The sequence below is a fragment of the Juglans regia genome, chromosome 13 (assembly GCF_001411555.2).
Source record: "Juglans regia cultivar Chandler chromosome 13, Walnut 2.0, whole genome shotgun sequence".
Classification (NCBI taxonomy): domain Eukaryota; kingdom Viridiplantae; phylum Streptophyta; class Magnoliopsida; order Fagales; family Juglandaceae; genus Juglans; species Juglans regia.
The window spans coordinates 10,103,606-10,129,585 of record NC_049913.1 but is presented as its reverse complement, the minus strand read 5'-3'; the positions used below and the strand labels follow the sequence as shown (position 1 = coordinate 10,129,585).

The following is a 25,980-nucleotide window of genomic DNA, read 5'->3' as shown; positions in this document are numbered from 1 at the left end:
CAGATGCAAAACAATCTCAATCCCATACACGACGCCACTGTTAACGCCTACAAACGGCGCAACCCGGAAGGGGGAGAAAGATTCATTCCCGGACGTGCTGAGGTGGGTTAGGCCTCGGACGGTGAGTTGTGGAGCCCCCGACGATAATCTAGTGCGGTTGTACGATGTCCGTGTGTACATCCATAGCGGTGAACAATATTTAAACGGAGAGAAAATAAGGAGAGATGGACACACAGATTTACGTAGTTCGGCACTTGGCCTACGTCCACAGGGGTTTGGAGATGTGAGATTCCACTATAATATGTTTGTTTACAATCTCTCATAGCCTCTCATTTCTTACTGTACAATGAGAGCTGGAGATTTACTTGCAGGAGAAGGTGTTCTCTCTAGAGCTCTCTGTCTAGAGGTTGGAGAAGCAACCAAAGAAGAAGCCCCCAAGAAGCCTAGCCAAGAATCCCTCCAAGCATCCAAAAGAAAAGTCTTTGAAATCGTAAGCATCATGTCCCTTTTATTTCCTACCTCTTTTGTTTTATGTCACTTTCTTTTACTTTACGTCAAATCACCAATTTTCTCTCTTGACACATTATCCATTGCATTCTCTTATCCCTTCCCAGTCTTTTTTTTTTTTTTTTCTCCCTTTATTTGTCTTCCAGCGATGATCTCTTAATAAATTAGGCCTAAAAATCATTTTGGTGTATTTTAGCCATTCCCCACCCCCCCAAAACTCGAGGATCTGAAGAATGAGTGTGGAACGCTCTATTACCTGCTGATCCCTTAGCTGGATTGCATAAAAAATCAAAAGCATCATTTATGCCCACATACAGATTATTTTTATATTTTTTCTTTGACTAATTTTTTTATGTCATGCGTATGGATTACTCACAATTACAGATAGTCTTCAACGACCGAATGCCATGGTCTATTTGGCATTTAGAATCTGTCAATAAGACGACTAAAGAGACTTTGGGAGAGGAATTTGTCCATGATAAAGGATGTGAAATTGACCCACGAAAGCTACTAAAATTTCTTAAAATATGTATACTCTATTTTTTTTTTTTAAAAAAAAAAAGAAATATTAAAAAACATGTTCAAAAATTAATTTTTTTTTAATAAATTCCAGTTATTTCAAAGAAAATATGCGAAATGTACATGCTTTAAATTTCTACCCTAGCATTAATACTTAGTAGTAGACCCTAGAACACGCAAATTGATGACCGGATCAAATCCCACCAAATGTTTTTGGAAATGAAGACATTGTTTGCCTCCAATGATTTTTTTGTCATTTAGTAATTTCCTTTTTTCGATTAATAATGATCAGCGAAGGCACCACGTGTCATTCATTGTTCATGCTGAATATGTCACATTTTGAACCTTTTCTAATTCTAGGCACTTGCAACGCAAGTGTTTTTTTTTGTTTTTTTATAATTTTATTTTATAATAAATTACAGGAAAAAATTTATTTTGCATAAAAATTTTAAATAATTATAATATGATACGTGAATAATTATGAAAATAAACGAAGTTTAAAACAAAAGAAAAAAAAATACAAAATGATATTGGCATATAAGAGATTGCGGTTTTTTTTTAATTACTGTTAAATTAATTAAAAAAATACTGATAATTCTATGAATAATGTATGAGAAATGATATTTGTAATCATGTAGTGTGTAAGTGTTGAATAATTTTATTTAAAAATAAAAATAAGAGATTTATATGAAAAAAATTAATTTTTTAATAATAAATTTTATTTTTAAAAATAATTATAAGATATTTATATGTCTGTATGTATATAACACTACTCATGTTATATAATCTGTTCGACGATAATAACTCCGATAATAAGACTTGGATTGATTAGACATGAACCGCCCCAATCTAGACGCCTTTCTTTCAATAATGTATGTGCTTTCGGCATTAGAGTTGTGACTATATATATATATATAGATGTGAAGAGAACGTTAAAGAAAAAGGGGAAAATGTCGCCATTAAATATTCTTCTCTCTCCGTCTCGGTGCCCCCGGTCCTTTCTCTATCATTCTTTTTCTCCCGGGAGTGTGAAGCAGATTCTCTAGAATTCCCACTTCCCACAAAAATCCAAATCGCATTCGTTTCTGGACCCGGAAAGAAAACGAGTAGGAACGGTAACATATAGGAGAAACCGACTTTGTAGGCTGGCCAGGTTTCTTGGGTTTTGTTTTCCTTTTCTTGTTGAACTGATCGTGACTCGTTGCTAGTGAAAGAAACAACTCGCTCTGCGACTCGTTCGTGCTTCCGTCATCACCAAGATTGCACATTGGTTTGGTTCTGATGCATTTTATGTTCTGGGTTTTATTTTTATATATTTTTTTTTCAATTATTATCAATGCGTAATTGTTGTTTTTCTCGTTTTACTTTGTGTTTCGTTTAAGCCGTTTACTTGGGAGCACGTGGAGTTAGATCCAAATGGGGTAGTAGAAGAGAGTTAATATTGTTTTATGGCTTTTTTCGTGTGTATGCGTTTCTGTCGGTCTTCTTTCCTGGGCTTGTTATTATCGTGATGATACTCTCGACCCGGTGATCCTTACTTTATGCTTTCTTATAGTAGAGGATGTTTTTTTTAATCCAATTTTTGTGGTGTTGGTTTAAGATGAGTTTAACATGTGTTTGTTGCGATCTTTACATCGTAGTTTGCTAAGTTTGGTAGGCTGTGTTTGTGTTTGATGCAATTCTCGGAGGCACGTCCTGGGCAAAGTTATGAGACATATATCGTGATATTATTAACTAGAGGTCACTGTTTTTATGGCAATTTCTTAGATATAATACTGGAATTATCCGAAAATGTGATGTTTCGTGACCTTATTTTATAGATAGATTTGTAGGATATGATCATTGGAAATCGATCTTGTCATTGCTTTTTAAGATGATCAGCAATCCAATGGTTTTAATGATGGCCACAGTGTTGTTTCTAGCTTATTGAACGACTTGAATTGATGAGTTTGCATCAGCTGGGCCCGGTGCATTCACACTTCATTTGAAGAATGAGCAACTTTTTTTGTTTGCCACTGATTGCTGAGGGGCTTCAGGCATCGAGCTGATTATGTGCATCAAGTTTTTCCTAGATGCATAATCCACTTTGGAACCCTCATAAAACATTCACAAACCAAGTCAAGTTCTTTTCCTAAAAAGACTATTTTTTTCAGTTTTAAATCTAACTACATGGTTTTTGTAGGTTCAAGGAAATTGCAAAATCTTTTCTGACTTTACTCGACCAAGGCTAGAAAGTAAATGACTAGATTATTGAGCGTGTTACATGGAGTTAATTTTTGTTTCTGTGGCTTGAATGTTTTCATTAATTTATGGCAGGGGTGTTTCAATCTCTCTTGAACGTTAAATAATTTTGCTGTTTTGATGAAAGGGTAAAAAAGACAAAGAAGTATTGCCGTTCATGGCATTCAATTTTGTCGAAGACTTTGGTCAATACATTAAAATTTAATTCCATTTCTTTCACTTTTGTGGAGTTTATTAAGGATTTTTATAATATCAATTCTGTTTTGATTTACCTACTTTAATTGCAATGAAAATAATTTTGATCTTTCAAATCAACTAGGACAGAGGAGCTCTACATAAATCGGAAAGAAAGTTCCCAGAGTTTTCTTTTCTTCATTGGTTGTAAATGTTTGTGCAAGAAAGTTCCCAATTTTATTGTTGAGTCCTTGGAGATGTTGCTTCTATTATGCACCTAAATTGTGACATAGCGTACAGTTTTTTGAAATAAAATTGATACCTCTTAGCCTTTCACAGTGACTTTAGTTCTTAGTTTTCATATTATATGTTTTAAATTTGTCTATATTGATGCATTTTCTGTTTCTTATAAGCAGAGGGAGCTGGCATATTTGCAATGGTTCAAGATACTTCTTGTGGTGATTTACGTCAGAGACAGCCAGTTCTGTTAAAAGATCAAGTCCAATTGGTTAAAAGAAAGAATTGTGATCGATATGAGATTGCTTCAATTCAAGACCCTTTGTCATTTGAGAAGGGTTTTTTTATAGTAATCAGGGCATGCCAATTGCTAGCCCAAAAGAATGAGGGAATAATATTGGTAGGCGTGGCAGGTCCTTCTGGGGCTGGAAAGACTGTGTTCACAGAAAAGATACTCAACTTTATGCCCAATGTTGCTGTTATTTCGATGGACAACTACAATGATTCTAGTCGAATCGTTGATGGCAACTTTGATGGTAAATTCATCACCTTACTCTTTTTTTGCCCTTTTATGAAGCTTAATATATCTACGGGTTGACTTTTCTTTGGAAGTAAGTGCAATTTTGGAAATGCTCTTGCCATGGTGTTTCGTCATGGATAAGATCTACAAAATGTCTTCTGATCTCATTTAGAACCATGTAAGAAAAAGCTTTTACACACACATGCACACACCCGCCTGCCCACTTACCTGCACCCGCATGATGGGTATTAAACCCACGTGTGATGGATTCACAATCAACTGCCTTAATCCACTTGGCTACATCCGCCCCTGCTTGTTTGTATCATTTTGTTGCCTTTTATAGCCAATAACATACAGAATTTTTGTACTTAATTTTGATTAGGTTTTTATCCCTTGTGCTATTCCACCAACTTTTATACTTTTTCTATAAGATTCATCGCCTAGGATTTGACATGTTATGTAGCTTACTCATTTAAGTAGAAGAGCGACCCTTTCAAAGGTTTGATTTGGTGCAAGGGATGGCATTTCTACTGTCTTCTGCAATTTTTTTCTCTCATGATTGCTTCTTGATATGGGTTACTTGACATCTGTATAATGAATTGATGAGTTGGTCTGTGTTTTTATTTTTAGCCTAAGGCTTGGCACTAGTAAAATTTTGTTCGAAGTCACAAAATGTAAATTCACTTTATTTATTTATTTATTTTTCGCTTTGGTCTTGAAAGTTGCTAACATTTTCACCATTCTATTGTAATTTTCCTGGTAAATAAGATTATCTGAAATCTTGATGGGTCGGGAAGTTATTTATCCTCAGATTATTGCCTGGGATCTTAAGGTGTCAATAGGGTCTTAAACTTATGATAGTTACACTGCCAAACTCCTAGTTCCCATGTTTGCAAGGGAATTTTTTACATACTAGGAAGAAGTGAGCATGCTTGCATATCATTGTAAAGATGACTTGGAAATCTTTCCAAATGCCCTCAAATAGTTCGTTTTGGAATTTAATAATAATTCTGAGCCTTTAATCAAAGTAAGCTAACAATTAAGCTGGGAAATATGACAGCAAACATAGGTGATGCTCTTGTATATGTCCAGTGTACTCGAGTTATTGCCTATCCTTATAATCAATAAAATTTTGTTTACTGATAAAAAAAATGGACAGGCATAATTCTATTGGCTCCGTTATCTTTCTGAAACAGATCCACGCTTGACAGACTATGACACTTTGCTCCAGAATGTCCATGATTTAAAGGCAGGGAAGGAGGTCCAGATTCCAATTTACGATTTCAAGTTTAGCTCCCGTACAGGATACAGGTATTTTCTCTCCATCTAATACTTTTTCATAACTTCGGCATATGCATGGATGTCATCTTTGAGGGAAGCTGTTTGATATTATGCTATACCATGAAAGTTCAAGTAACAATATACAGAGATCTTAGATGTGAGTTTTGAAAGTCCCAATTAATCTAAGCAAACAATGGATTATTTTATTTTATTTTGTTTTCCTCATTGCTAATGATATGGATAATGATATCCCGAGTTTTTCCGCTATTGGACACAAATGGTAGTGGATATTGTGCTCTTTCATTTTTGCATATTGTTATGGGAACCACTATGTTCTCACTCAACTCAAGGGATCAAGCTGCTTGTGAGAGCTCTTCCATAATTGAAGAGATCTATATATGGATACAAAACTCCCTCCATGTCCAAGAAATTGAAGGAAAAGAAATTTGACTTTTTTTAGTAAGAATACTATCAATATCTTGAAATCTAAAGCAGTGTACTGGCCCTTTTCTTGTATTTTCTCGTTATACTAATGCATATGGTCAATTTTCTTGATTATCCTGCAGTTATTTTTATTTTTTCATCTGTTATAATACCTAGTTATCTACAGCTCTTCTATATCCACCTTGTCTTTTAAATTTCATGTACTGGTGACAGGAAACTTGAAGTCCCAAGCTCCCGTATTGTGATCATTGAGGGCATCTATGCTTTGAGTGAAAGGTTAAGACCTCTGCTGGACCTCCGTGTGTCTGTAACCGGTGGAGTTCACTTTGACCTTGTCAAAAGGGTTCTGCGGGATATACAGCGTGCTGGCCAAGAACCAGAAGAAATAATTCAGCAAATATCTGAAACGGTTTGTTTGTTCCTTCCCTTTTTAATCCTTATATTTAAGCATCTGAAAAGAACTTGTTTTCTTTGATCTTCTCAACTATATTCTTCTTTACAGGTATATCCAATGTACAAGGCCTTCATTGAGCCAGATCTCCAAACAGCACATATAAAGATCATCAACAAATTCAATCCATTTAATGGATTTCAGAGTCCTACTTATATATTGAAGGTTATTCTCTATGTTACACATTTTACTTACCTTTACATACCAAAAGTCTCTTAAGTTACTCCCTCCATCCCATTTTGTTTATCCACCTCAGAAAATCTGATTTTCCAAGCGGGGGAGATCATATATTAAATTGCTTTGAAACAAAAAGTTATTAGTTTTTTAAATTACTAACCTTAAACTATACTCAAATCATGTTAGAAAGAGGATTATTGTCTTTTTCAAATAAATTAAAGGGTATCGGAAATTCTTAAATGTATTTATTGGCTTTTCAAGGTACACAATATTTTGGAATTCTCCAAATAGAATAGTAGAAAATAATATGGGGGTGGATGAAATGGATTTTCTACATCAATAAATGAGTGCTACCTTATAATGTGTAGTCAGCAAGGAAGGTGATGGTGGATCAAGTCAAGGCCATTTTCACCGAACATCATACAGAAACAACAGAGCAGACTTATGATATATACCTTCTTCCACCTGGTGAAGATCCAGAGGCTTGCCAATCATATCTAAGGATGCGGAACAAAGATGGAAAATATAGTCTTATGTTTGAGGTTTTCCACTTAAAGTCTGAGTTTTCTTGTTTTAATAATTGTGCATTTGGGCTTATCCAAAAAATAATCATGTCTTGAAATTTTTAATGATCTGCATATTTTGAGAAGTACTAGACTGGTTGTCTGGCTCTGTATTTTATTTTCTTAGACATGATGTTTTACTAGGCCGTGGAGAGATGCATATTTTCCGAAAGTTCAAATATAGGTGGTTATGTTGAATTTAGTGAAACAAAATTTATGAAGCAAGTCCTAGAAAGCCCTAACACTGAGCACAATCTAGCTATATAAACCGAAAATATGGTTTTAAATTATTTCTTATCATATTAATAGGATGGATGTGCGGGGTTTATCACCAGAATTTTTTTAAAATACTAGTAGTATTCACATGCACCCAGTGGGTTTTGAATCCTTGACTTCATTCCATACCTTATTCTTGAAGGGAGGACTTCCATAGGTTCATTGCCAGATTGAATTTAAATTCTTGTCAAATAAGTTGCTTGGTAGCCATCTAAGGCTCAATTCTCTCCATATGTTTAAAATTGGCTTGCATTATATGCCTGGACTGTATTTTTGACCGAAATAATTATCCCAAAACAAAAGCAGGTAGGTTCACACAAGTGCATGAATAGGGCAGCAAAGCTGAATCTATGGAAGAAAAATGACAATTTTTTTCCATGTTATGTCAATGCTCTTACTACAAGAATAGATTCCCGTTAACAGTCATGTACATCCTTATTTTCCAGTCCCTTGCTTTCTGTTATGTTTGATGGATTTGATAATATACAATTGTTACAATCCTTTTCTCTTTTATACTAAATTATTTTCCCTTCCATTCCCTTTCCTTGCTACCATTAGAATCAGGACTGAGACGTGCCAAACAAATTATCCTTTTTTGTTCTTCAACTTACCCATGTAATCATTCCACACCCGTTCCCTCTCACCAAGCTCTTGATTTACCACCCCTAATTCTTGAACTTTTGGGTGGATTAAGTTTGGAAGATTTGTCTAAATGATTGAGGGAGAGAGGTTTTTTTGTATGCTTGACATCTGGTTTGAATAACCCCCTACTTCATAAATTTCCTGTATGCTTGACATCTGACGTTCTATGGCTCTCCATACTTGCAAAACATTTGGTTCTACTGATATATTACCACCTAATTTGATGCATTTTTTCTTCTGTTTTGCAGGAATGGGTGACAGATAATCCATTTGTTATTTCACCAAGAATAACTTTTGGGGTTAGTGTGCGTCTTCTTGGTGGACTAATGGCCTTGGGGTACACGATAGCAGCAATTCTTAAGAGGAGCAGCCATGTATTCTCTGATGATAGAGTCTGTGTAAAAATCGATTGGCTGGAGCAACTGAATCGTCATTATGTTCAGGTACTGCCATATATTTCTGTGCCATTTAATTTTACTGAATACATAGATAGGATTCTTAATGTGTCATAGACTAGGGTTCTAGAAAACCTATCGATAGGCATATTCTTCATTTTTCTTTTATTGGGTTATCCATTGGCTGGGCTGGACCAGTTTGGTCCAGTCCTTCAAGAATTTTTATAGTGAATGCCAAGGCCTGGCCTGAGCATCTTGTAATGTGGGCCCAGGCCCAACCCTAATAGGAAATGTATAGGCTGGACCTGGCCCCGGCTCACATTGAGTCGTTCTTATTGTGTAAAGTATACGTTTAAGAAACTTGATGTTTTACTTTCTAATTGTGGTGTTCAAAGTCAACTCTTGCATCTTTAAGACTTTAATACTTTTGAACTCTCGTTGTACCCCAGTATGTGAGCCATGCTAAACTCAATTTCTTGCTTTTTGATGAAAAGGTGCAAGGAAAGGATCGCTTAGTTGTAAAATATGTTGCTGAGCAGCTGGGAATGGAAGGTTCATACATTCCTAGGACCTATATTGAACAAATTCAACTGGAAAAGCTTGTAAATGAGGTCATGGTATGGTAACTCCCAAATCTTGCTTTGACTTTCCTTGTATTGGTCTTTGTCATCTGATCATGCTACAGGCCCTCCCAGAAGATTTGAAGACAAAGCTGAGCCTAGATGAGGATCTGGTTTCAAGCCCCAAAGAAGCTCTTTCTAGAGCTTCTGCAGATAGAGTGGCCTTGAGAAATAAGCATCTTAAGAGGTGCAGTTTTCTGATTCTCTCTATTTTTATTCTTGGTATGAATTCAATATATAAATGATGACATTGCATTCTGAAAAGTGTATATAGACAACCTAACATGGTAGGTCAATATGTCAGATCTACCAATATATGAACTGCATTAATGTGTACATGTTATCATTGATATCTGTTATTTGAGTTTGTAATTTGAACATCACTCAAATTTTGGCATGGCAAAAGCCATGATTGTGTGGATTTGAAATTGACGAGGAAGCCAATGTCTTTGCATGAAATTTTCATACCTTCGTTACTCTATGAAATCATACACTGCTGTGTCACCAAGAACATATTGCCCCTTGTCTCCTTTAATCTTCTGCTATTGTGGTTTCAGAATGCAAAGTGGTATCGGAAACTTTTCTGGCAATACAGATTATTTTCCATTGTGCTACAGTAATGTATCTTCTATGTTCTAAAAGCATAACATTGCTGCCAAACTGTTGCTATATTTTCTATGCAATAATATATCTGTTTCTATTAGTATTGCTGTTGTTGTTGTTATCTTGAGAACCCAAAAAAGAATCACTTGGGAGGTTTTTAATAAAATCTTTATTACTTGTAAAAAAATCTAGCTGAGTAGTGATATCTATTTATAATAATTTTTTTAAAGAAAAAAACCTATCTGAGTTATGATATCTTTATGCCATAAAGTCTTTTTAAAAGGTTTATCAAAAATCTGGTTGTTGGATTGAGTGGTGCTGCATGGGTAAGAGTGGGGAGTTTGTGGATCACTTTTTACTCCAATGTGAGATGGCTACTGCTTTATGGAGTGACTTATTTAGTTGGGTTCATTTGGCCTGGGTCATGCTCAGCATAATAGTGGACCTTTGTGTCTCTTGAAGAGGGCTAGGTGGCAGCTTACAAATTGCAGCAGTGTGAAAATGGTTATTACTTCCCTCGTATGGAGGGTTTTTTAGGACCAAGAATGGACAATGGAGGAGCCCAAGACCTTCTTTTTACTATAATTTCCTCCTTTGGACGGCTTCGATAAAGTTTAATGGGCTCAATTTACATGATTTTCTTTTATCTAATTCTCTTTCTAGATAGGCCTCTCTCTTGTATACATCTTGTGTACTTGGTTGGAGTGCGCCTTTGTGCTTTTTGATACTTTTTTTGTGCTTTTGCTTCTTGTTTTGAATAATTTGATTTCTTTTAAGTAATAAAAATTATTATTTTTCCTTTTAAAAGAAAAATGATAATAATTTATATTACTTAAAAGAAACCAAATTTTTCAACACAAGAAGTATGTGAGACCATGTGCACCCATTTTATTCACTAAACACATCCCCCCTCTAGATTTCAAGTCAGCCATTGTCATTTTTTTTTTGTAAGTAAAAATACTATATATATCAATAGGAGTAACCAAGTACACTGGACGTATACAAGAAAACACTTAGCTTATACTAGAGAGCTCCTAATGACCCAAAAAGCCCGTGAAAATTAGAAATCTGTCCGAAATACACCTAGTCCAAATTGGAATAGAACACACCTCCCCATCCCCAACCCCTTGTTTCCCTTAAGACTAATACTCCTCCCGAAACTCCCTCTACGAGGACGTCTTCATAAAGCCCTCCCTTTAGTCTTCCCTCGACTTGAGCTACCTCTCTTAGTGTCGTAGTTAATTGTCCAAGAAAGACGCTTTAACTCCCTGCTTTTCTTAAAACTTGATTTGGTTTCAAGCGAGTGACCTACCTCAATCGTAGTGAGTAGTGCTTTAAATTGGTCTTCACATCCTCCCTATGAAAGTCCCACAATATGCTGAATCTCGTTAACCTGATGCAGAACCCAATCCGATGGTGAACCCTTTATATTGTTTATCAGATGGAGAGAAATTAGGGGAACAACATTATCCCCAGACACACAACTGCACTCCCAACCCTAGACATTCCTCCTCACAAGGCACCAACGAAAAACTCATAATTTCTTCCCCTCCATATCCTGCGTACAAATCTCGAACCTCCTTAATAGCTATATTGTTGCTGTCCAATGTTGTTGTCACCATTAAAGGTTCCCTTACCTCCGGCATAGGTGTCTTCATTCCATTGACAAGGACATTGCTTGTAGGTGCCCCACCCTCCAACGATCCTTTATGTGCCACTTTGTCAGACCCTACTGCTCCCTCAGGAGGCATAGAACAGGTAGGGGAAGCACTACCGTCTGTTACCTCATTTTCATCTTCTGAAAGAGGCTCGTATGCTTATTCCAAAGTACTCAAAACCCTGGAAGGACCCCTCCACATCTTCAATTGAAAGTGAATCTTGGAAAAAGGTACCAACTCCATTTGCAACTGGTGACTGAGGGTAGTGTTAGACGGCAAGCTGCTGATGTCTTGAGTGATACCGGCGTCCGACGACCCTATCCATGCCGGCGCACTTGAGGCCTTCAAACCCGTAGGATCTACCCCCCGCCCCCCTCATCCATTTTCGACCGACCACCCAAACTTGGGACCAAGTCCAACCCCTTATCCACTTTAATCATAACATCTCTCACATACTCCATAAATCCCGTCAATTGTCATTTTCTTAATATGGTTTTTTCTGTTCTTTATTTTTCATCAAAGTTTCTGTTATGGCTACCTTTGATGGATGATGTGAAATTGAACAGTGGTATGTCACATTCATATTCAACCCAGAGGGACATGAATCTGGCCAAGCTTACTGGATACACTGCCAACAGTAGAAGGTTTGATGAGAGAAACACGGAGTCCCCAGCAACACTGGCAAACCAGGTAGACTCATGCATGTATATTTTAAGTTATTCAGAATGGTTCTGATATTGTAGTTTTGAAAGGATATTAGCATTTGAATTTTTTGGTTCAATCTGTTCTTTTTTTTTTTTTTTGCTTTATTTATTTATTTATTTTGGTTGGGCATCATTACTCAGCTTTCAGAACAAATCTCCTCACTGAATGATAGAATGGATGAATTTACAAATCGTATTGAAGAGTTGAATTCCAAGTTAACCATCAAGAAAAGTTCTTCCAGCCAACAAAACATGTCTATTCAAGCTGATGCCTGCAATGGCTTTACTCCCACTTCTTACTTCGTCTCTACTTTAAGCAATGGTTCGTTGACTGGGTCCATAATGCCTAATTCATCATCTTCATCCCAGCTGGCTAAAGAGTCTCCTTTGATGGAAGAGGTATTAATCTAGTCTCCTTATATCCTTCTAAAGTTTGTTACTCACAGCTTTTGTAGCCATATAGGTTACAAAATTTAATTCCAATTAAATGATCTTTTGCTGCCAATATATCTCGTGGTAACAAAAATGTATTGTTCTGAGGTATTAGAAATAGTTGAATTTGAGGGGTCGAACACTCGTCAATTGTTTTTTTTTTTATAATTAATAAAGTTTATTGATCTTCAAAATTAGGCATAGCCCGAGTACACGTGGTATACAAGTGAGAAAGGCCTAATTACAGCATATGAACAAAAAAAGACGAGTCCGGTATTGTTATTTATTGTCACTACCTCCCCGTGTCAGGATTGGGTAATTTGCACGCCTGCTGCCTTCCTTGGATGTGGTAGCCGTTTCTCAGGCTCCCTCTCCAGAATCAAACCCTAATTCTCCGTTACTTGCCACCATTGTAGGCCTCTATCCTACAATCGAAAGTTGATAGGGCAGAAACTTGAATGATGCGTCGCCGGCACGATTGCCGTGCGATCCGTTGAGTTATCATGAGCATACAAGTCACTAAAATTACCCCCATCTAATACGATAGTCTTAGCCCAAAGTAACAGAGTTTGAAAAAATGAGTCTCTAATCCCCTCCAATGACCCCTCAATATTTTTACTGCTTGGAGTATGATATATATAACATAGAAGGTTGTTTGCACCCCCATTCTGCTGTAAAATGAAAAGATAAACAAAGAATTGGACTGATGACATGAGTTTTGACAATAAAATGTAGTTTAGGGAACTAACTTCATAAGGAGGCCATGAACCAGCAAGAGAGGACAATTCCGACAAGAGTGCCACTTTTTAAAAGTTATAAGTTAATCTAGACGTCTTACTTGATTCTTTGATTAATTATTTCTTCATTTATTTTCTTTATCTGGACCATGATTAGACAGTGGATTCGTGGTTTTGCATCTCTAAAACCATGGGAATAGGGCTTTATGATCTGTCATTGGTCTAAATTTTGTTGTTTTAAGATTCATGTACACATGTCGTATGACTAGGTAGTAGCCTGATATGCTGTGATAAATAGGAGATTGCTTTATAGGATATTGTGATACGTGGGAGAGTGCACAGGAGAATACATACACTAATTAATAATATATGTATGTATATATATTATATATATATATATATATCAGAATGCTGAAAGAACAGCATGTGATGGGAGGTGATTCTCCTTTCATATTCTTATAATTATCTCATTGGATAATGATTGTTCTTATTATGCTATGACAATTGCATGGCTTCTGTTTTGCGTCAATAGGTTTTTTTAGTGTTCTTAAGACCGGTGTCTGGTAACCAGAAGCCATTATTCAGACATGGTTGCTTGTTGGGTTCATTCATTTTCTCATTGGTGCAACTACTTTGAAATCAGATATCAGGAATTGCACGAGGACAACGCCAAATAATGCATCAGTTGGACAATCTTAACAATATTTTCCGAGAGAGTTTGCGAGAGAGGTCTCGCCAAGTAAAAACAAACCGGAAAAGCATTGTGGCTGATGTTGAACCCATTGCAGTTCCTATTATGTTATCACTAGCTATTGGTGGTCTAGGAGTCTTCTTGATCAAGGGATTTATAACTCGAAACTGAATCTTTCGCCCAGTACAGTTTTACAATTTTGTGGACTGTTTCAATTTTGTTCTCTTCCCATTTTTACTGTTTTCCAGTCTTGCAAATTTGCAGCACCCCCCCCTATGCTCGGGAAAGAGTCTCAGTTGACTTGTTAGTAACTGATTGTGGTTGGAGATACCACTGAAGGCATGTAGAAGAGTTTTCGGTGTTCTATTCGAGGGATTTTTAAGGCGTATCGACAATAGTTTCGTTGCTTGTTATAATCAACAAATTACTACTTGAATACCGAAAGTTACACGTGAATGAAGAAGAATCCCCCTCTCTCAAACTCTTTTTATGCTTGCATTGGCATTGGATGCAAGTTTTAAATGCTCCAAACTCTTATTTCATTGATTCTGTACTGCAGAGAGTTGTTTCTTTCTATCTCACTTTCGTCATATTTGTTGGTGAAAAGTGCACTTCTCTACTTCTAATGGTAATCTCTCACTTAAGTTGGAATTCTCTACTTGTAACAATCTCAAAAAGAATTGGTGTGTGTAACAATCTTGAGCACTTAACTCTTTATTTGGAAATGGCTATGTTTGTATTCATAAAGTATTTTTTTAAATTTTACTTTTTTAAATTTTAAAATAATAATAATATTATTAAAAAATAATATTCTAACGATATTTTTTGTAATTTTCATCTTTCTTCTAAAATTATTTCATGTTTCATCAAATTGCGAATGCTTGTTTAAGGCCTTAAAAATACCAAATTACCGTAAATTGTCTGTTTTAGACTAGTTTGTTCGTTTAGGTAGAGTATTATAACTTTATTTCCCAAAATTTGGTATCAAGTGCCGACATTAGTACTTTGCAAATTCACCACAATATAAATATAATTACCTATATATATATATATATTAGGTACAAGCAGTTTGACGTATTAAATTACGTACTAATGCTGACATGTTTTTTTTTATTGAAAAAAAATAGAAGAAAAAAAAATTGAAAAAAGAAAAAGTCCATTATCTCATAAAAATTATTTTTATCTTCAATTCACATTATTTCATTAAACAGATGCCTTATATGTTAGTGTTGGTCCGTGATTTGGTATGTGAACTTATTTACAATAAAACTTTTTTTAGATAGATAGAGAGAGAGATGAGTAATTTTACTTATAAATTAACGTGGATAATACACTCTTTACACTATTGACATGACATGATTCAATTTATAAGAGATTTGAATTTTAAATTTTTTTTTGCAAATCAAGTTTTTCCACATCAACAGTATGAATTTAGTGCTTTACACACGGCTTATAAATAAAAAATTTTAGAGTGTACTAAAATAAGAAGGAAAAAAATGAATACAAAAGAAAAATCTAGGCCCAAAGGTGGAAATAACTCGAACTTGACGGGTGTAAAATGAACTTCCAACATTTTCTTCATTTTCTTTCCTTTCTCACACAGTTCATCACTATCTTTCCACCGTTTGGTGCAAAGTACGAACTCTCCTTGCTTTCGTAAACAAATTTGACTGAAGAAGAAGAAACGGAAGATTAGGAACGCTCGCTCTCATATTTTTTATCTGGGTATCTATTTTTTTCACCGTTGATTTAATTCAGTTTTTTTTATGATTGCAATTTTTTTTTGTTCCCCTCTGAATTTTGGATTTTTTTGCTGCGTTTTGTATGCGATCGGATTCTAGCTCTATTGAGTTTATTTCTGTCAGAACCGAAATCTGAAAGAAATTAATCGTCACGTTCGGATGGAACTGGAAAATGTTTTAACACAAGCCTCTGTTTGGTTGATGATAAGTATGTGTGTGGGGGAAGGGAGGGAACGGGTGGGGAACGAGATTGGAGTTTGTATTGTGTCCTCTTGCTGAGATTTCTTGCCCAACGTTGGTAAAACCCACCTCAACTGGGATTCGAATGGTTATATTCGAGACAGCTGAGTGGTGGGACTTTGTTTCCTCTGATTCTAACGATGGAAAATCTAAAATTTGGAATTTGATTTTCTGATTCTTTATCGATAAAGAATTATAACAATAGGAGAAAGACCTGGGATTTCCTCCAATTTCTTACTTTTTTGTTAATTGTGGACGATGATGACGATATGAATCTGGAATTTTATGTCTGATTGAGTTTTCAATCGCTTATAGGTTGTGTTGCATTGCTCTGTAGCCCTTTTAGCCGAACACACGGATGGGTGATTCTTCAAATCTGGATTTGATAAGCGATCTTCCTCAAAGCATTATAGAGAGCATTCTCACACGGTTACCAATAAGAGATGCAGTAAGAACAAGTTTTTTATCTAGTAAGTTTAGGTACAGATGGGCTACACTCACTCATCTTGTATTTGATGAAGACTGTGTTACTTTATCCAATGACCGAGCTCTTTTTGAGGATAAGCTTATAAACTTTATTACTCGGGCTCTATTTCTTCACGAAGGACCAATTCACAAGTTCCAGCTTTGTACTTCATACTTGCAAAGTTGCCCAGAGATAGATCAATGGATACTTTTCCTTTCAAGGAAAGATATCAAGGAATTGGTCCTTGAATTAGGTGAAAGTGAGTGGATCAGGATACCTTCATGTCTTTTCAAATGTAAAAAATTAATTCGTCTGGAGCTGTTTCGTTGTGAGCTGGACCCGCCTCCTACTTTTAAAGGATTTTTGTGTTTGAAGAGCCTTAATCTTTACCAAGTTTTTGTTGCCTCTGATGCAATTGAAAGTCTTATTTCAAGTTGCCCTCTTCTTGAGAGGCTATCACTCTCTTACTCGGATAGTTTAACTCTAAATATTTATGCTCCAAATCTCAAGTACCTGTGCCTTGAAGGTGAATTCAAAGACATATGTCTTCAAAATACTCCTCTTCTTATTGAAATGTCTGTTGCTATGTATATGACCGAGGACATTGCCGAACACATGCAGCAAAGTTCAAGTTGCAATTTTATCAAGCTGCTTGGCAGTGTACCATATCTTGAAAGGCTCACTGGGCGTATCTACTTCACAAAGGTAACTATGTCATATTTTTGGTTGTTCAGTGGATCTCCCCTCATTTTGTTTTGAGGTCTCTGTCATCAGGGAGACTGATTTTGTTTACAAAACTATCTTACTTTTTTTTTTACCTGTCTCAAGTACTTAAGTATAGATGATGATCGAGGAAGACTTTCAGTTACATATAGCCATTTGAAGATTATCGAATTATATCAAGTAAGTTTTGAAGATATGAAAGAGATACTTGTTGTTCTCCACTTGATTACGAACTCTCCTAATTTGAAGGAACTTCAAATCTCGGTAAGCTATTGTGAACATGTTGAAGCTTTATTTGGTGCATCTTTTAGTTTTTGTTTTGTATTTTTTATTTATAGTTAAGAGTATGTCCATCATGTTTTATATCCTTTAATTTCCATTAGGGTTCCTCAAACACACTAGCTGCTATGGAAGCAACTGATTTGGATTTTTGGGATAAAGAATGCCCTTCGCCTTGCTTATTTGAGAGACTTAAAGTTGTGAAGATGACAGAGATGTCAGGGGTACCACATGAAATGGAATTTATCAAGTTTTTGCTTGAAAGGTCTCCAGTGCTCGAGGTAATGAGTATCATGCCTTGTCCATCTGTTATGGACGGAAGATTGAATATGTTGATTGAGTTGGTGAGGTTTCGCCGGGCTTCTGCACGAGCAGAAATTTTATTCATCCAATGCTAAACATTTTGCATGTCATGTAAAGTTTCTTTCATTTTCTCATCTGCCTGTTGTTTCATAGCTTTTGCCAGAGTTTGATTCCAACTGCATTATTTAAAACCTTAATGTGAAATAATAGTGCATAAATGTTGCTGTTGAAGAGAGTTGAATCTTACAGCTCCAAATGCAAATTATACTTGGAACTATTATATTTTCTTAGCTATATATCCTTTTTCTATGACCGTTAGGCATCCCTAAAGTTACTCCATGCATAGCTTGTGCAGAAATACTAGGACTGCCTCCTAAAAATTTGTACCAGATCAAGGAAATATCAGCATCGCACCCTGATATAGAGTATTTCCATGTTCAGGTTAAATTACCCTTCATAACTAAGTTTGATACCCTGTAACTTGTTTAATCAAGGTAATTAGAGTCAATATTGGGCAGTCAGACGGAAAATCCACGTGGTAGGCTACACGAGGAGAAGATATGTCCATGAATTTCCTGAATATGGCCATGGCAAATTGCAATGCAAGTTTCATTTCTTCGCAATTTGATCTTACCTTGTGTTTAGACGAAGAGTTTAAAAGATAAAGAGAACTTTTAAAATTAGAGAATTTAAAAGTGATGCAATCAATCCCATCAAGGTCTATTTTGACTGTTCAACCGGGATTAGATTTCTCGAACACCTGGTGCCAATAAAAGAAAAATATTTTGATTGTTCGGAAGAGTATATTTAAAAAAGTTAAAAATGACTATTACAACCATTGTTAAAACTGATAGTAATAGTAGTTGCAATGACTTGATCATGCATTTAGCATGACATCGTGGTGTTGATGGCGGAGGCGGCGGTGGCAGCAACGGTAGCTATTGCAGGTGGTGGCAACAATTAAGCAGGTGGTGTTGATGCTAGTAGCAATGATTGTTTTGTTTGTGTGAGGGCGACAAAGGCAACAAGGATATCAATGAGAACAATAATAGCTTTGTCTATGAAATTCAAACTTGGCATGTAGAAGCTTGAAAATCCTCCTAGGAACAATGTTTTTATATAATATTTTTTTGAAATAAATAAATAAAATTTCAGTAACCCAATGTTAGAGCGAACAATCCGGTCATCATCATCACAAATCGTGGACACAATACATGTTTACCAATCGCCAGATAAGTAAAATGATCTAAATATTCCATGTTTTATGTTGAATGGATACCATCCATTTCATTTGAGAGGGTATTCTTTTCAACTCTTCTCTTGCGTATCTGTACTTACATGGTAACGTAGCTTTTATGTCATTTGAGAAAGCAAACTTTAACAGTTGAATATTGGAGTTTCACAAGTTCAAGACCCTCAGCATGGCATTTGCTCGAAAAAATTTCTTCACTCGGCTTAAACCAAAGGACATGTAACACGTCAGTTATCTCAGATCACATTCTGTACAGTCAGAAATGAACAAGACTCTTAAAAGGCTTCAATGATTCTAATATACAACCGACACATTTCGACAGGGATTGTTCGTTTTTTCACACAGATTCTTGGCAACGGATTGTTCTATTGATTTCTCGTTTCATACTTTTACGTCACCTGGGTCCAGAGAGCTCCATTGCTTGAGCAAGCAGGGAAGAGTCATCAGTAAGATCTGAGTATCGCTCTGAAGAGGAGAATTCATTGGCTCTGCATCTTGTTGATTCAACTCTCTGTGAAGCTTCCCATTTTTCTGCAAGCCCATCTCCTTCGAGCATTCGGACCACTTCAGACATCTTCGGTCTGTGACTCGGAAGGTTTTGAGTACATAACAAAGCTACTTGAGCCATTTCTTCAAGCTCGATTCGATCATAGTTGCTTTTCAAGTCCTTGTCAACTAGCATGTCAAGCTTCTTTTCCTGATGAATTTTCTTCACCTACAATTTGTGTCATAAATCAGATATGCCTATCAAGGCAGATGGAGTTTCAAGCTAACCTTATAATGTTAAGAATGAATGAAGGAAAACTCAAGTGATTTTCTTACCCAGTCAAGCATGGCTCCTTTCTGGTTTGCTGCTTTCCCAAACTCTAGAGCTCTTTGGCCAGATATTAATTCCAGCAGAAGAATCCCAAACCCAAAAACATCTGTTTTCTCAGAGGACTGGCCTGTGGAGAGATACTCAGGAGCTATATGACCCACGGTGCCTCTGACGGCTGTAGTCACATGTGAATCGCAGTGATCCAACAGCTTTGCCAGTCCAAAATCTCCTACCACAGCCTCGCAGTAGTCATCAAGCAATATATTTGCAGCTTTCACGTCCCTGTGAATTATCTTGGGATCACACTGCTCATGCAAGTATAGCAAACCCCTTGCAGCTCCCAAGGCAATTCTTTTCCTTGTAACCCAATCCAGAGCTGGTTTTGCTACAATGGAAAAGAAAGAAAATAGTAATGAATGTTATGTTCATGTTGGAGATAGAGGATGCAGAGATGGAAACAAAACCTGATCTGTTAGTGTAAAATTTGCAACTTGATTACACTCTAACATCTTGTTCTCCTTGTAATTTTCCCTTGCACTATGGACAGAGGTATAGTATAATTCTAATGCTGGAGGATGCCCTACCTTTGAGACGAAAAGCAACACTCCCGTTTGACATGTATGGATAAACCAAAAGCCTCTCCGTGGCTGTCATACAAAATCCATAGAGCCGAAGGAGATTCCGGTGCACGGCTAGACTGATCATCTCAACTTCAGTTTGAAATTGGACCTCACCCCCAATGGCATTTCCATCTTTGAGCCTTTTCACAGCTACTACCATACCATCTTCAAGATACCCTTTATAAACATTACCGAAACCACCCTTGCCAATCAGGTTCTTGCTGCTGAAGTTGTTTGTAGCAATCTGTAGTTCTCTAAACTGAAATCTCCTCAAGTTTCCAAGGCAAAGTTGTTCATGATGTTGTTCTGAAATTGAAAGGGTTTAACAATGAGCACAAACCAATTTGATGCCATCTGAAAATAAAAAAACAAATTATTTTACTAACCATAAACATCAAAGAATATTTGCTGGTTGTGCCGTTGCCTCCACCAAAAAAGGAAACCAAATCCAAGAAGTAAAAGGCAGACACAGCCTAGGCTTGAACCGAAGGCTAAGGCAATTTTCTGACCCTTAGTTGTTCCAGAAGGTTGAGTCTCTAAAGAAAAGAGAAAAAAACAGGTCAGTACTTGCACATGGGAAACTAAATTGTACATTTTCAAAACTTCATCGGAAAGAGTTGTCATCTTAAAGCAGGGGATGGCAACTATATAAATCTAAAGGGTGTAACTCGATCATGAACTTAAAACAAAAGTCAAGAAGGTTATAACTAGTAACAAAGAAAGAGGGAGAAACAAAGGCAAAGGCGAAATAAACAAATCTACAAAAAAAAGTGAGAAGCTTGTTACTTTGTAAATTATTCGAGGTAAAAGAAGGCAGCAGCGATGTCGTTGCAGAACACTCCTCACTTCTGGTGGCACATATCAAAGGGTTTCCAGCAACACTGTCAGTCAAAAGATGAACAAATAATTAAACCAAAAAAAAAAAAAAGTTGAAAGTTTTGAAGAGAGAAAAGGAACATTTTAGGAGGGACTTACCTGAATGACTTAACGTGAAACTTGGGTACGGGACCACTCAAATTGTTATAAGACAGATCCCTAAAACATCAAGCAAACCACATAAACCATGTTCTCATGTCTAATCATGTAAATTTAATGATAGAAGTAAAAATGAATGCGAAAGGAAAAGGTTTGAAGAGAATTACAGAAAAGAAAGCTGGGTCACGTTAGCCAAAGTTGAAGGAATTGCTCCAGAGAGACTGTTATTGTTTAGCCTCCTGATCAAAATTGAAATCCCACTATCAGATTTATATATGTGACAGTTAAATTTATGTGTAAATTAATCCCAAGATTCCTAGGTTGGATTCATGTTTAAGAACACGATTTTACGATTTAACTTACAGGTATTGAAGGCTTTTCATGTGGTATAGAGTATTGGGAACTTGACCAGTGAAGAAGTTATTAGAAAGATCAAGTGTTTGAAGCTTTTGAAGTCTCCCAAGCTCAGTGGGGATTCTTCCTGATATATTGTTGTTCTGCAGGAGCCTGCAAGAAAAACTCCTCGAAGAAGACTTTATATGCAGAATATATCAACACTTCCTTAGTACTTGGTTTTACTTACACAATCTGAAGATTTGTCAAGTTGGCGATGGCTGGTGACAGGGTACCGGACAAGCTCTGGCTTGGAGTTCCTCTGCAGCAAAACCAACTCAACTAATTAAATGACAACATATTTTGAGGATTTTTTTTCTGAGAGAATGTCCATTTTCTTAGTTTGTACACAGCCTATTCCAAGTTCCAAGTTCCAAACTACTTGCTAGGTCTGATATATTTTTGTACTTACAGGCCAATGACCAAACCATCAGGAGAGCAGGTGACCATAAACCAACTACATGGATCCACAGCTGTCTCATCCCAATTATCAAGAACATTGTGAGGATCCTCCAGAGAGTCTCTAATGCCCATCAAAGCTTGAACTACAAGATTTATAAGTAATATAAAGGACCATTCAGTCTTACACCACTGTGGTTTAAAACATGAGAGAAAGTCTCATTTACCTTCATAGTTGACACCTTTGGGAGAAAGCAAGCCAGTCGCTGAAGTCCATAAGCATAACAAAGCCACAAAACACAAAACAGCATCCTCTCTCCTTTCCATTGAATGGAAAGCTCAAAAGACTAGAAGCCCAGATGCCAAAATCGTTCTCTTTTTTCCTTTTTTATGAAGTAAGTAAGGAGCTGGTAGGAGCGGTTAGAACAATTAAACAAGACCAATCTTTAACTGGTTTTGTTTTTGTTGCATGTAATACTTACATCAGAAGTGAAGCGGTACAATTCCATACTCTTTTTCATACCAGCAATCCACTGAGTCACACCTTCTCTCAGACCAAAACCAGTGAAGTTTGGTAGTAAAAAGACTAAAGAGAAACTAACGTGCGTGCCACTGGTTCAGCAAAAGTTGAAAAGAATATATAAAAGCTAAGAGCCACATTACCCAAATCCAGATAAATGCAAAAGATGATTTCAAAAAGAAAATGTCTTCAATCATCCACCATTTTTAATTTGAAAAGAAAAAGGTGCTTGAGACTTCCATTCACCATTGCCTGAATTTAAAATGCAAAGGGAATAAAGTATTAACTACACTGAACACGGTGGAATGTATTAGTTATAGTGGGAGAATTTGGAAGAGAATTTACTTTGTGGGTCAGGCGGTTTTGCTGTCAGCTAGAGAGAGACTGTCTAAATCACGTGTTGGGATTGCTTTGGTATTCAAGCTTCTACTGTGGGCTCTGATTATCCAACATTCCCTGAGGTTGGCCATTATGTTATAGTACAAATTCCTCTCTTTTATTTTCTTTTTTTTGGATTTTTGATATCTAAGTGAGAATCTCGAGGTATTGAAGTTGTGAGATTGATGATGAAATGGCTACTCCGACTCGTGGGATCTTGGTTGTGCCAACGATTTCTCCACATTTTCAAGCTGTAAAACTCTAGCAATAACTAGCTTGGGTTTGCTTTATCGATTCTAAAAACACTCACGGTCTCCACATTCACCTGACACAGTTCATCCAATAAACACTCAAAAGCAGCAAACTGCTCCGGAGAAACAATAAATAAATAAAGCAGCAAACTTTAAAAAGCAAAAGACTCTCTCTCTCTCTCTCTCTCTCTCTCTCTCACAGTCTATCTAAATACGAGATGAGTCTGTAGTTCGTACCATATACTTTGGAGGGCCCTAAATACCAGGTGAGATATCGGCCGTCCATTTATAATTCTATTCCGATGACACGAAGAACCAACGGTAGTACTCTTTGCTAGAAAGCAACGTTATATAGTATGCCTAATTAACACAGGAGTAGAATGTGTGGCCCCAGTCTTTTTCATGGTCGGGGGGCCCCACTCAAGCAAATTATATGGGCACCACCCTGATTATGGGCATAGGTTTTGTAAATTGTAATTGTGCATAGGTGCACGTGTAAGGTAGTCCCCACAGCATCGTTGACCTGGTGTTTCTAACGTTTCTTTTGGACCGAACGATTTGCTTATGGTGCTTTTACAATCATCATCAGGGAAAGTAAAGTTGATCAGATGGCTGTCATTTGTGATCGGACACAAAGTTACTTAAGGGTGGATTAGCACTGAATAAAGGCATTTACGTTAAAAGCAGTTTTAAGTGTTTGTTTGGACACAGACCTTTTAATGCCCCATGTCGAGGTTAGGGGAAATCAGAAGCAGAGTGGTGCTACTCTGCCGCCAGCCCACTCAGTGTGTTGCTCAGTACAAATTGTATTTTTTTTATTTTTTTACTTTTAATTTTAAACATTTTTAAATAATGAAAAAAATATAAATACACTAATAGTCACTTTCTTAACTATTAAAAAAAATTAAAATATTTTAAATATATGAACGATTAAAATGAGCGAGTAAATTGAGGAAGCATAGTAGCATTATTCATCAGAAATAAGGCAGTGGAAACTCCAATATTGTCTTTGCTGGTCTCTCCTAGCTTGACCAATCATCTAAGTGGCTAATCTGAACCAATCATCTTGGTTTTTGTTACTTCAGATTTCAAGTGAGATGAAGAAGATCCATTAAAACCGGCTTGTAAATTCACAATCTGAGTTTTTAATATCCTTGCCCTCCCCATAATAGTGCCCATATGTGATATATCCCTTGTTGATTGATAATCTGAAGTACACGACACAACATGACTATTCAGCAATCCACTAATCCATTGATAACCAAAGTATTTTGGATCATTAGTTGGGTAAATCCACAGTCCTCCCTTCCTTTCACAGACCAACAAGGCAATAACAGTAAGCCTTTCCACTTTGTGGATTCTTTTACTTTTTACAACCTTGATATAGATATGTGGTGACTGGTGTCGCTTCTTGTCCAACTTCAGTACTTGCTTTTGTTCCTGTCATGCACTAATTAGCTACTTTTAGCCCTTTCACTCTTCTTTATTAACAACTCGTACTGCCCCAGTAAGCAAAGGCAAAGCAAAGGAAATTTCCGATCAAGGTCTTTGAGTCAAAAGGGAGTCAAACAAAGTGGTGGGGAGAAAGAGAAGTTGGGAGTGGGGTTAAAGGGAAGTTTGACCATAATCTTAATGAAGATATATGAATGAATGAATGCCCTAAGAAGGGGAGGTTCCCAAATGAGTAGGAAATAATTGTTCTTTTTTACCAACTTGGTGTGTATGTTTGAATATGGAGTAAGCCAGGAAGAGGAGACGCTATGTTGAACAATTTGTACCGCCCACATGATTTTGTCTTTGGGACTGTCCCTTGAAAGAAGGAACGTCTAAAGTCTTTCAAAAATAGTTTGACTCTCCGTGACCCCACTCCCAAAAAGAGAAAAGAGAGAGAAATCACATGCAGTCTTTTTCAATGTTCAGCCCTGTATTTCTTACCTGCCTCCCACTGTGGTTTTGTACTCGATGTAGTTTATCCAGTGAACTTGATATCATGTATCAAACTATAGCAGTAGTATAGCTCAATCTTTTTCCACACAGCATATGATGCTCTCACGGGTTGGATTCATGATCACTCGAGTTTGAATGTTCTTGCTTTAAGGACTGTCACTGGATTCATGGGAATTTCTTTTTTGAAAATAACAAATCAAAAACATGCCTGCAGCTTTGAAAATAAACCTCTAGTGACTCTTTCCCAAAATCTGCAGTGGGTGGCAATTGCTCATGAATGCGTGCAGCTAGTTTGAGTATCTTTTGCTATATCTAAACAACCTTTTTTTTATGTTCAAATTAATTAGACCTGGCCACATGAGTTGCCTAAAAATGGTGCTGATGATCAGTTGCAATTACTACAACATGTATATCAGTTCTACAAGCTCCATTGTTGATGAAGTGGGTTTACAGATATTATAATTTATGAAAAGAAAGCGAAGGAGAAGATAGGATCTTCCCCAACAAAAGGCCACTAACGAATAAAATACAGTACCATTTTTAGTAGCCTAAACAAAAAGGTCTCTTTTCTGAAAGACAGATATGGAATACAATAGACAACAGATACGTTTTCTCTTCATAAAGGACAGGACAGAACTTCCTTTTCAAAAGGTGCCTTAAAAAATGCTTAGGATACCACACACGTAAGACCCCAACTTCTCTTTCTTTTTGTAGTGCATACACCACCTTCGGAGCCTCTCCACATTCCTGATACAACCCAATAAAACTAGCAGGTGAAAGCGAGTACTATTTCCTCTCTCTCT

General features: G+C 36.6%; 3 protein-coding genes across 10 annotated transcripts; 2 read left to right on the top strand and 1 right to left on the bottom strand.

Annotated features, from left to right (window-relative positions):
• Positions 1–1,968: 1,968 nt before the first annotated feature.
• On the top strand, positions 1,969–14,446 carry LOC108981648 (inorganic pyrophosphatase TTM2-like). 5 transcript variants are annotated; one of them, XM_035684723.1, is made up of 12 exons: positions 1,969–2,296; positions 3,858–4,214; positions 5,395–5,509; positions 6,137–6,332; positions 6,426–6,539; positions 6,920–7,093; positions 8,281–8,475; positions 8,922–9,044; positions 9,113–9,234; positions 11,875–11,998; positions 12,154–12,411; positions 13,825–14,446. In XM_035684723.1, the coding sequence occupies exons 2-12, from the start codon at positions 3,878–3,880 to the stop codon at positions 14,041–14,043; spliced, it is 1,977 nt and encodes a 658-aa protein (XP_035540616.1). In that variant the 5' UTR covers positions 1,969–2,296; positions 3,858–3,877; the 3' UTR covers positions 14,044–14,446. The 5 variants fall into 5 exon arrangements, with proteins under 5 accessions (XP_035540616.1, XP_018808421.2, XP_035540617.1 ...); XM_018952876.2 differs by having other exon boundaries at positions 1,978–2,296; positions 3,855–4,214; XM_035684724.1 differs by having other exon boundaries at positions 1,978–2,302.
• A 941-nt stretch (positions 14,447–15,387) lies between these two features.
• On the top strand, positions 15,388–17,856 carry LOC108981649 (F-box/FBD/LRR-repeat protein At1g13570). 4 transcript variants are annotated; one of them, XM_018952882.2, is made up of 5 exons: positions 15,403–15,597; positions 16,170–16,302; positions 16,942–17,025; positions 17,149–17,307; positions 17,427–17,856. In XM_018952882.2, the coding sequence occupies exons 2-5, from the start codon at positions 16,213–16,215 to the stop codon at positions 17,718–17,720; spliced, it is 627 nt and encodes a 208-aa protein (XP_018808427.1). In that variant the 5' UTR covers positions 15,403–15,597; positions 16,170–16,212; the 3' UTR covers positions 17,721–17,856. The 4 variants fall into 4 exon arrangements, with proteins under 4 accessions (XP_018808424.1, XP_018808426.1, XP_018808425.1 ...); XM_018952879.2 differs by having other exon boundaries at positions 15,388–15,597; positions 16,170–17,025; XM_018952881.2 differs by having other exon boundaries at positions 15,401–15,597; positions 16,192–17,025.
• A 1,130-nt stretch (positions 17,857–18,986) lies between these two features.
• On the bottom strand, positions 18,987–22,827 carry LOC108981647 (protein NSP-INTERACTING KINASE 1-like). The gene is made up of 11 exons (XM_018952874.2): positions 22,309–22,827; positions 22,095–22,227; positions 21,873–21,944; positions 21,653–21,796; positions 21,457–21,528; positions 21,290–21,349; positions 21,101–21,195; positions 20,701–20,850; positions 20,279–20,620; positions 19,700–20,079; positions 18,987–19,592 (listed from the first exon to the last, which is right to left on the bottom strand). The coding sequence occupies exons 1-11, from the start codon at positions 22,406–22,408 to the stop codon at positions 19,272–19,274; spliced, it is 1,869 nt and encodes a 622-aa protein (XP_018808419.1). The 5' UTR covers positions 22,409–22,827; the 3' UTR covers positions 18,987–19,271.
• Between the last annotated feature and the right edge of the window lie 3,153 nt (positions 22,828–25,980).

Bases quoted from the DNA above. Each gene is read 5' to 3' on its own strand.
- LOC108981648 (XM_035684723.1), top strand. From the start codon at position 3,878: ATGGTTCAAGATACTTCTTGTGGTGATTTACGTCAGAGACAGCCAGTT. The intron at 6,540-6,919 runs GTTATTCTCTAT...TATAATGTGTAG, and splicing joins GTCCTACTTATATATTGAAG to TCAGCAAGGAAGGTGATGGT. The intron at 12,412-13,824 runs GTATTAATCTAG...CTTTGAAATCAG, and splicing joins AGTCTCCTTTGATGGAAGAG to ATATCAGGAATTGCACGAGG.
- LOC108981649 (XM_018952879.2), top strand. From the start codon at position 16,213: ATGGGTGATTCTTCAAATCTGGATTTGATAAGCGATCTTCCTCAAAGC. The intron at 17,026-17,148 runs GTAACTATGTCA...ACCTGTCTCAAG, and splicing joins GGCGTATCTACTTCACAAAG to TACTTAAGTATAGATGATGA. The intron at 17,308-17,426 runs GTAAGCTATTGT...AATTTCCATTAG, and splicing joins TGAAGGAACTTCAAATCTCG to GGTTCCTCAAACACACTAGC.
- LOC108981647 (XM_018952874.2), bottom strand. From the start codon at position 22,408: ATGGAAAGGAGAGAGGATGCTGTTTTGTGTTTTGTGGCTTTGTTATGC. The intron at 22,228-22,308 runs GTAAATGAGACT...TAAATCTTGTAG, and splicing joins CAAAGGTGTCAACTATGAAG to TTCAAGCTTTGATGGGCATT. The intron at 21,797-21,872 runs GTAAGTAAAACC...TTTTTCTTGCAG, and splicing joins TTGACAAATCTTCAGATTGT to GCTCCTGCAGAACAACAATA.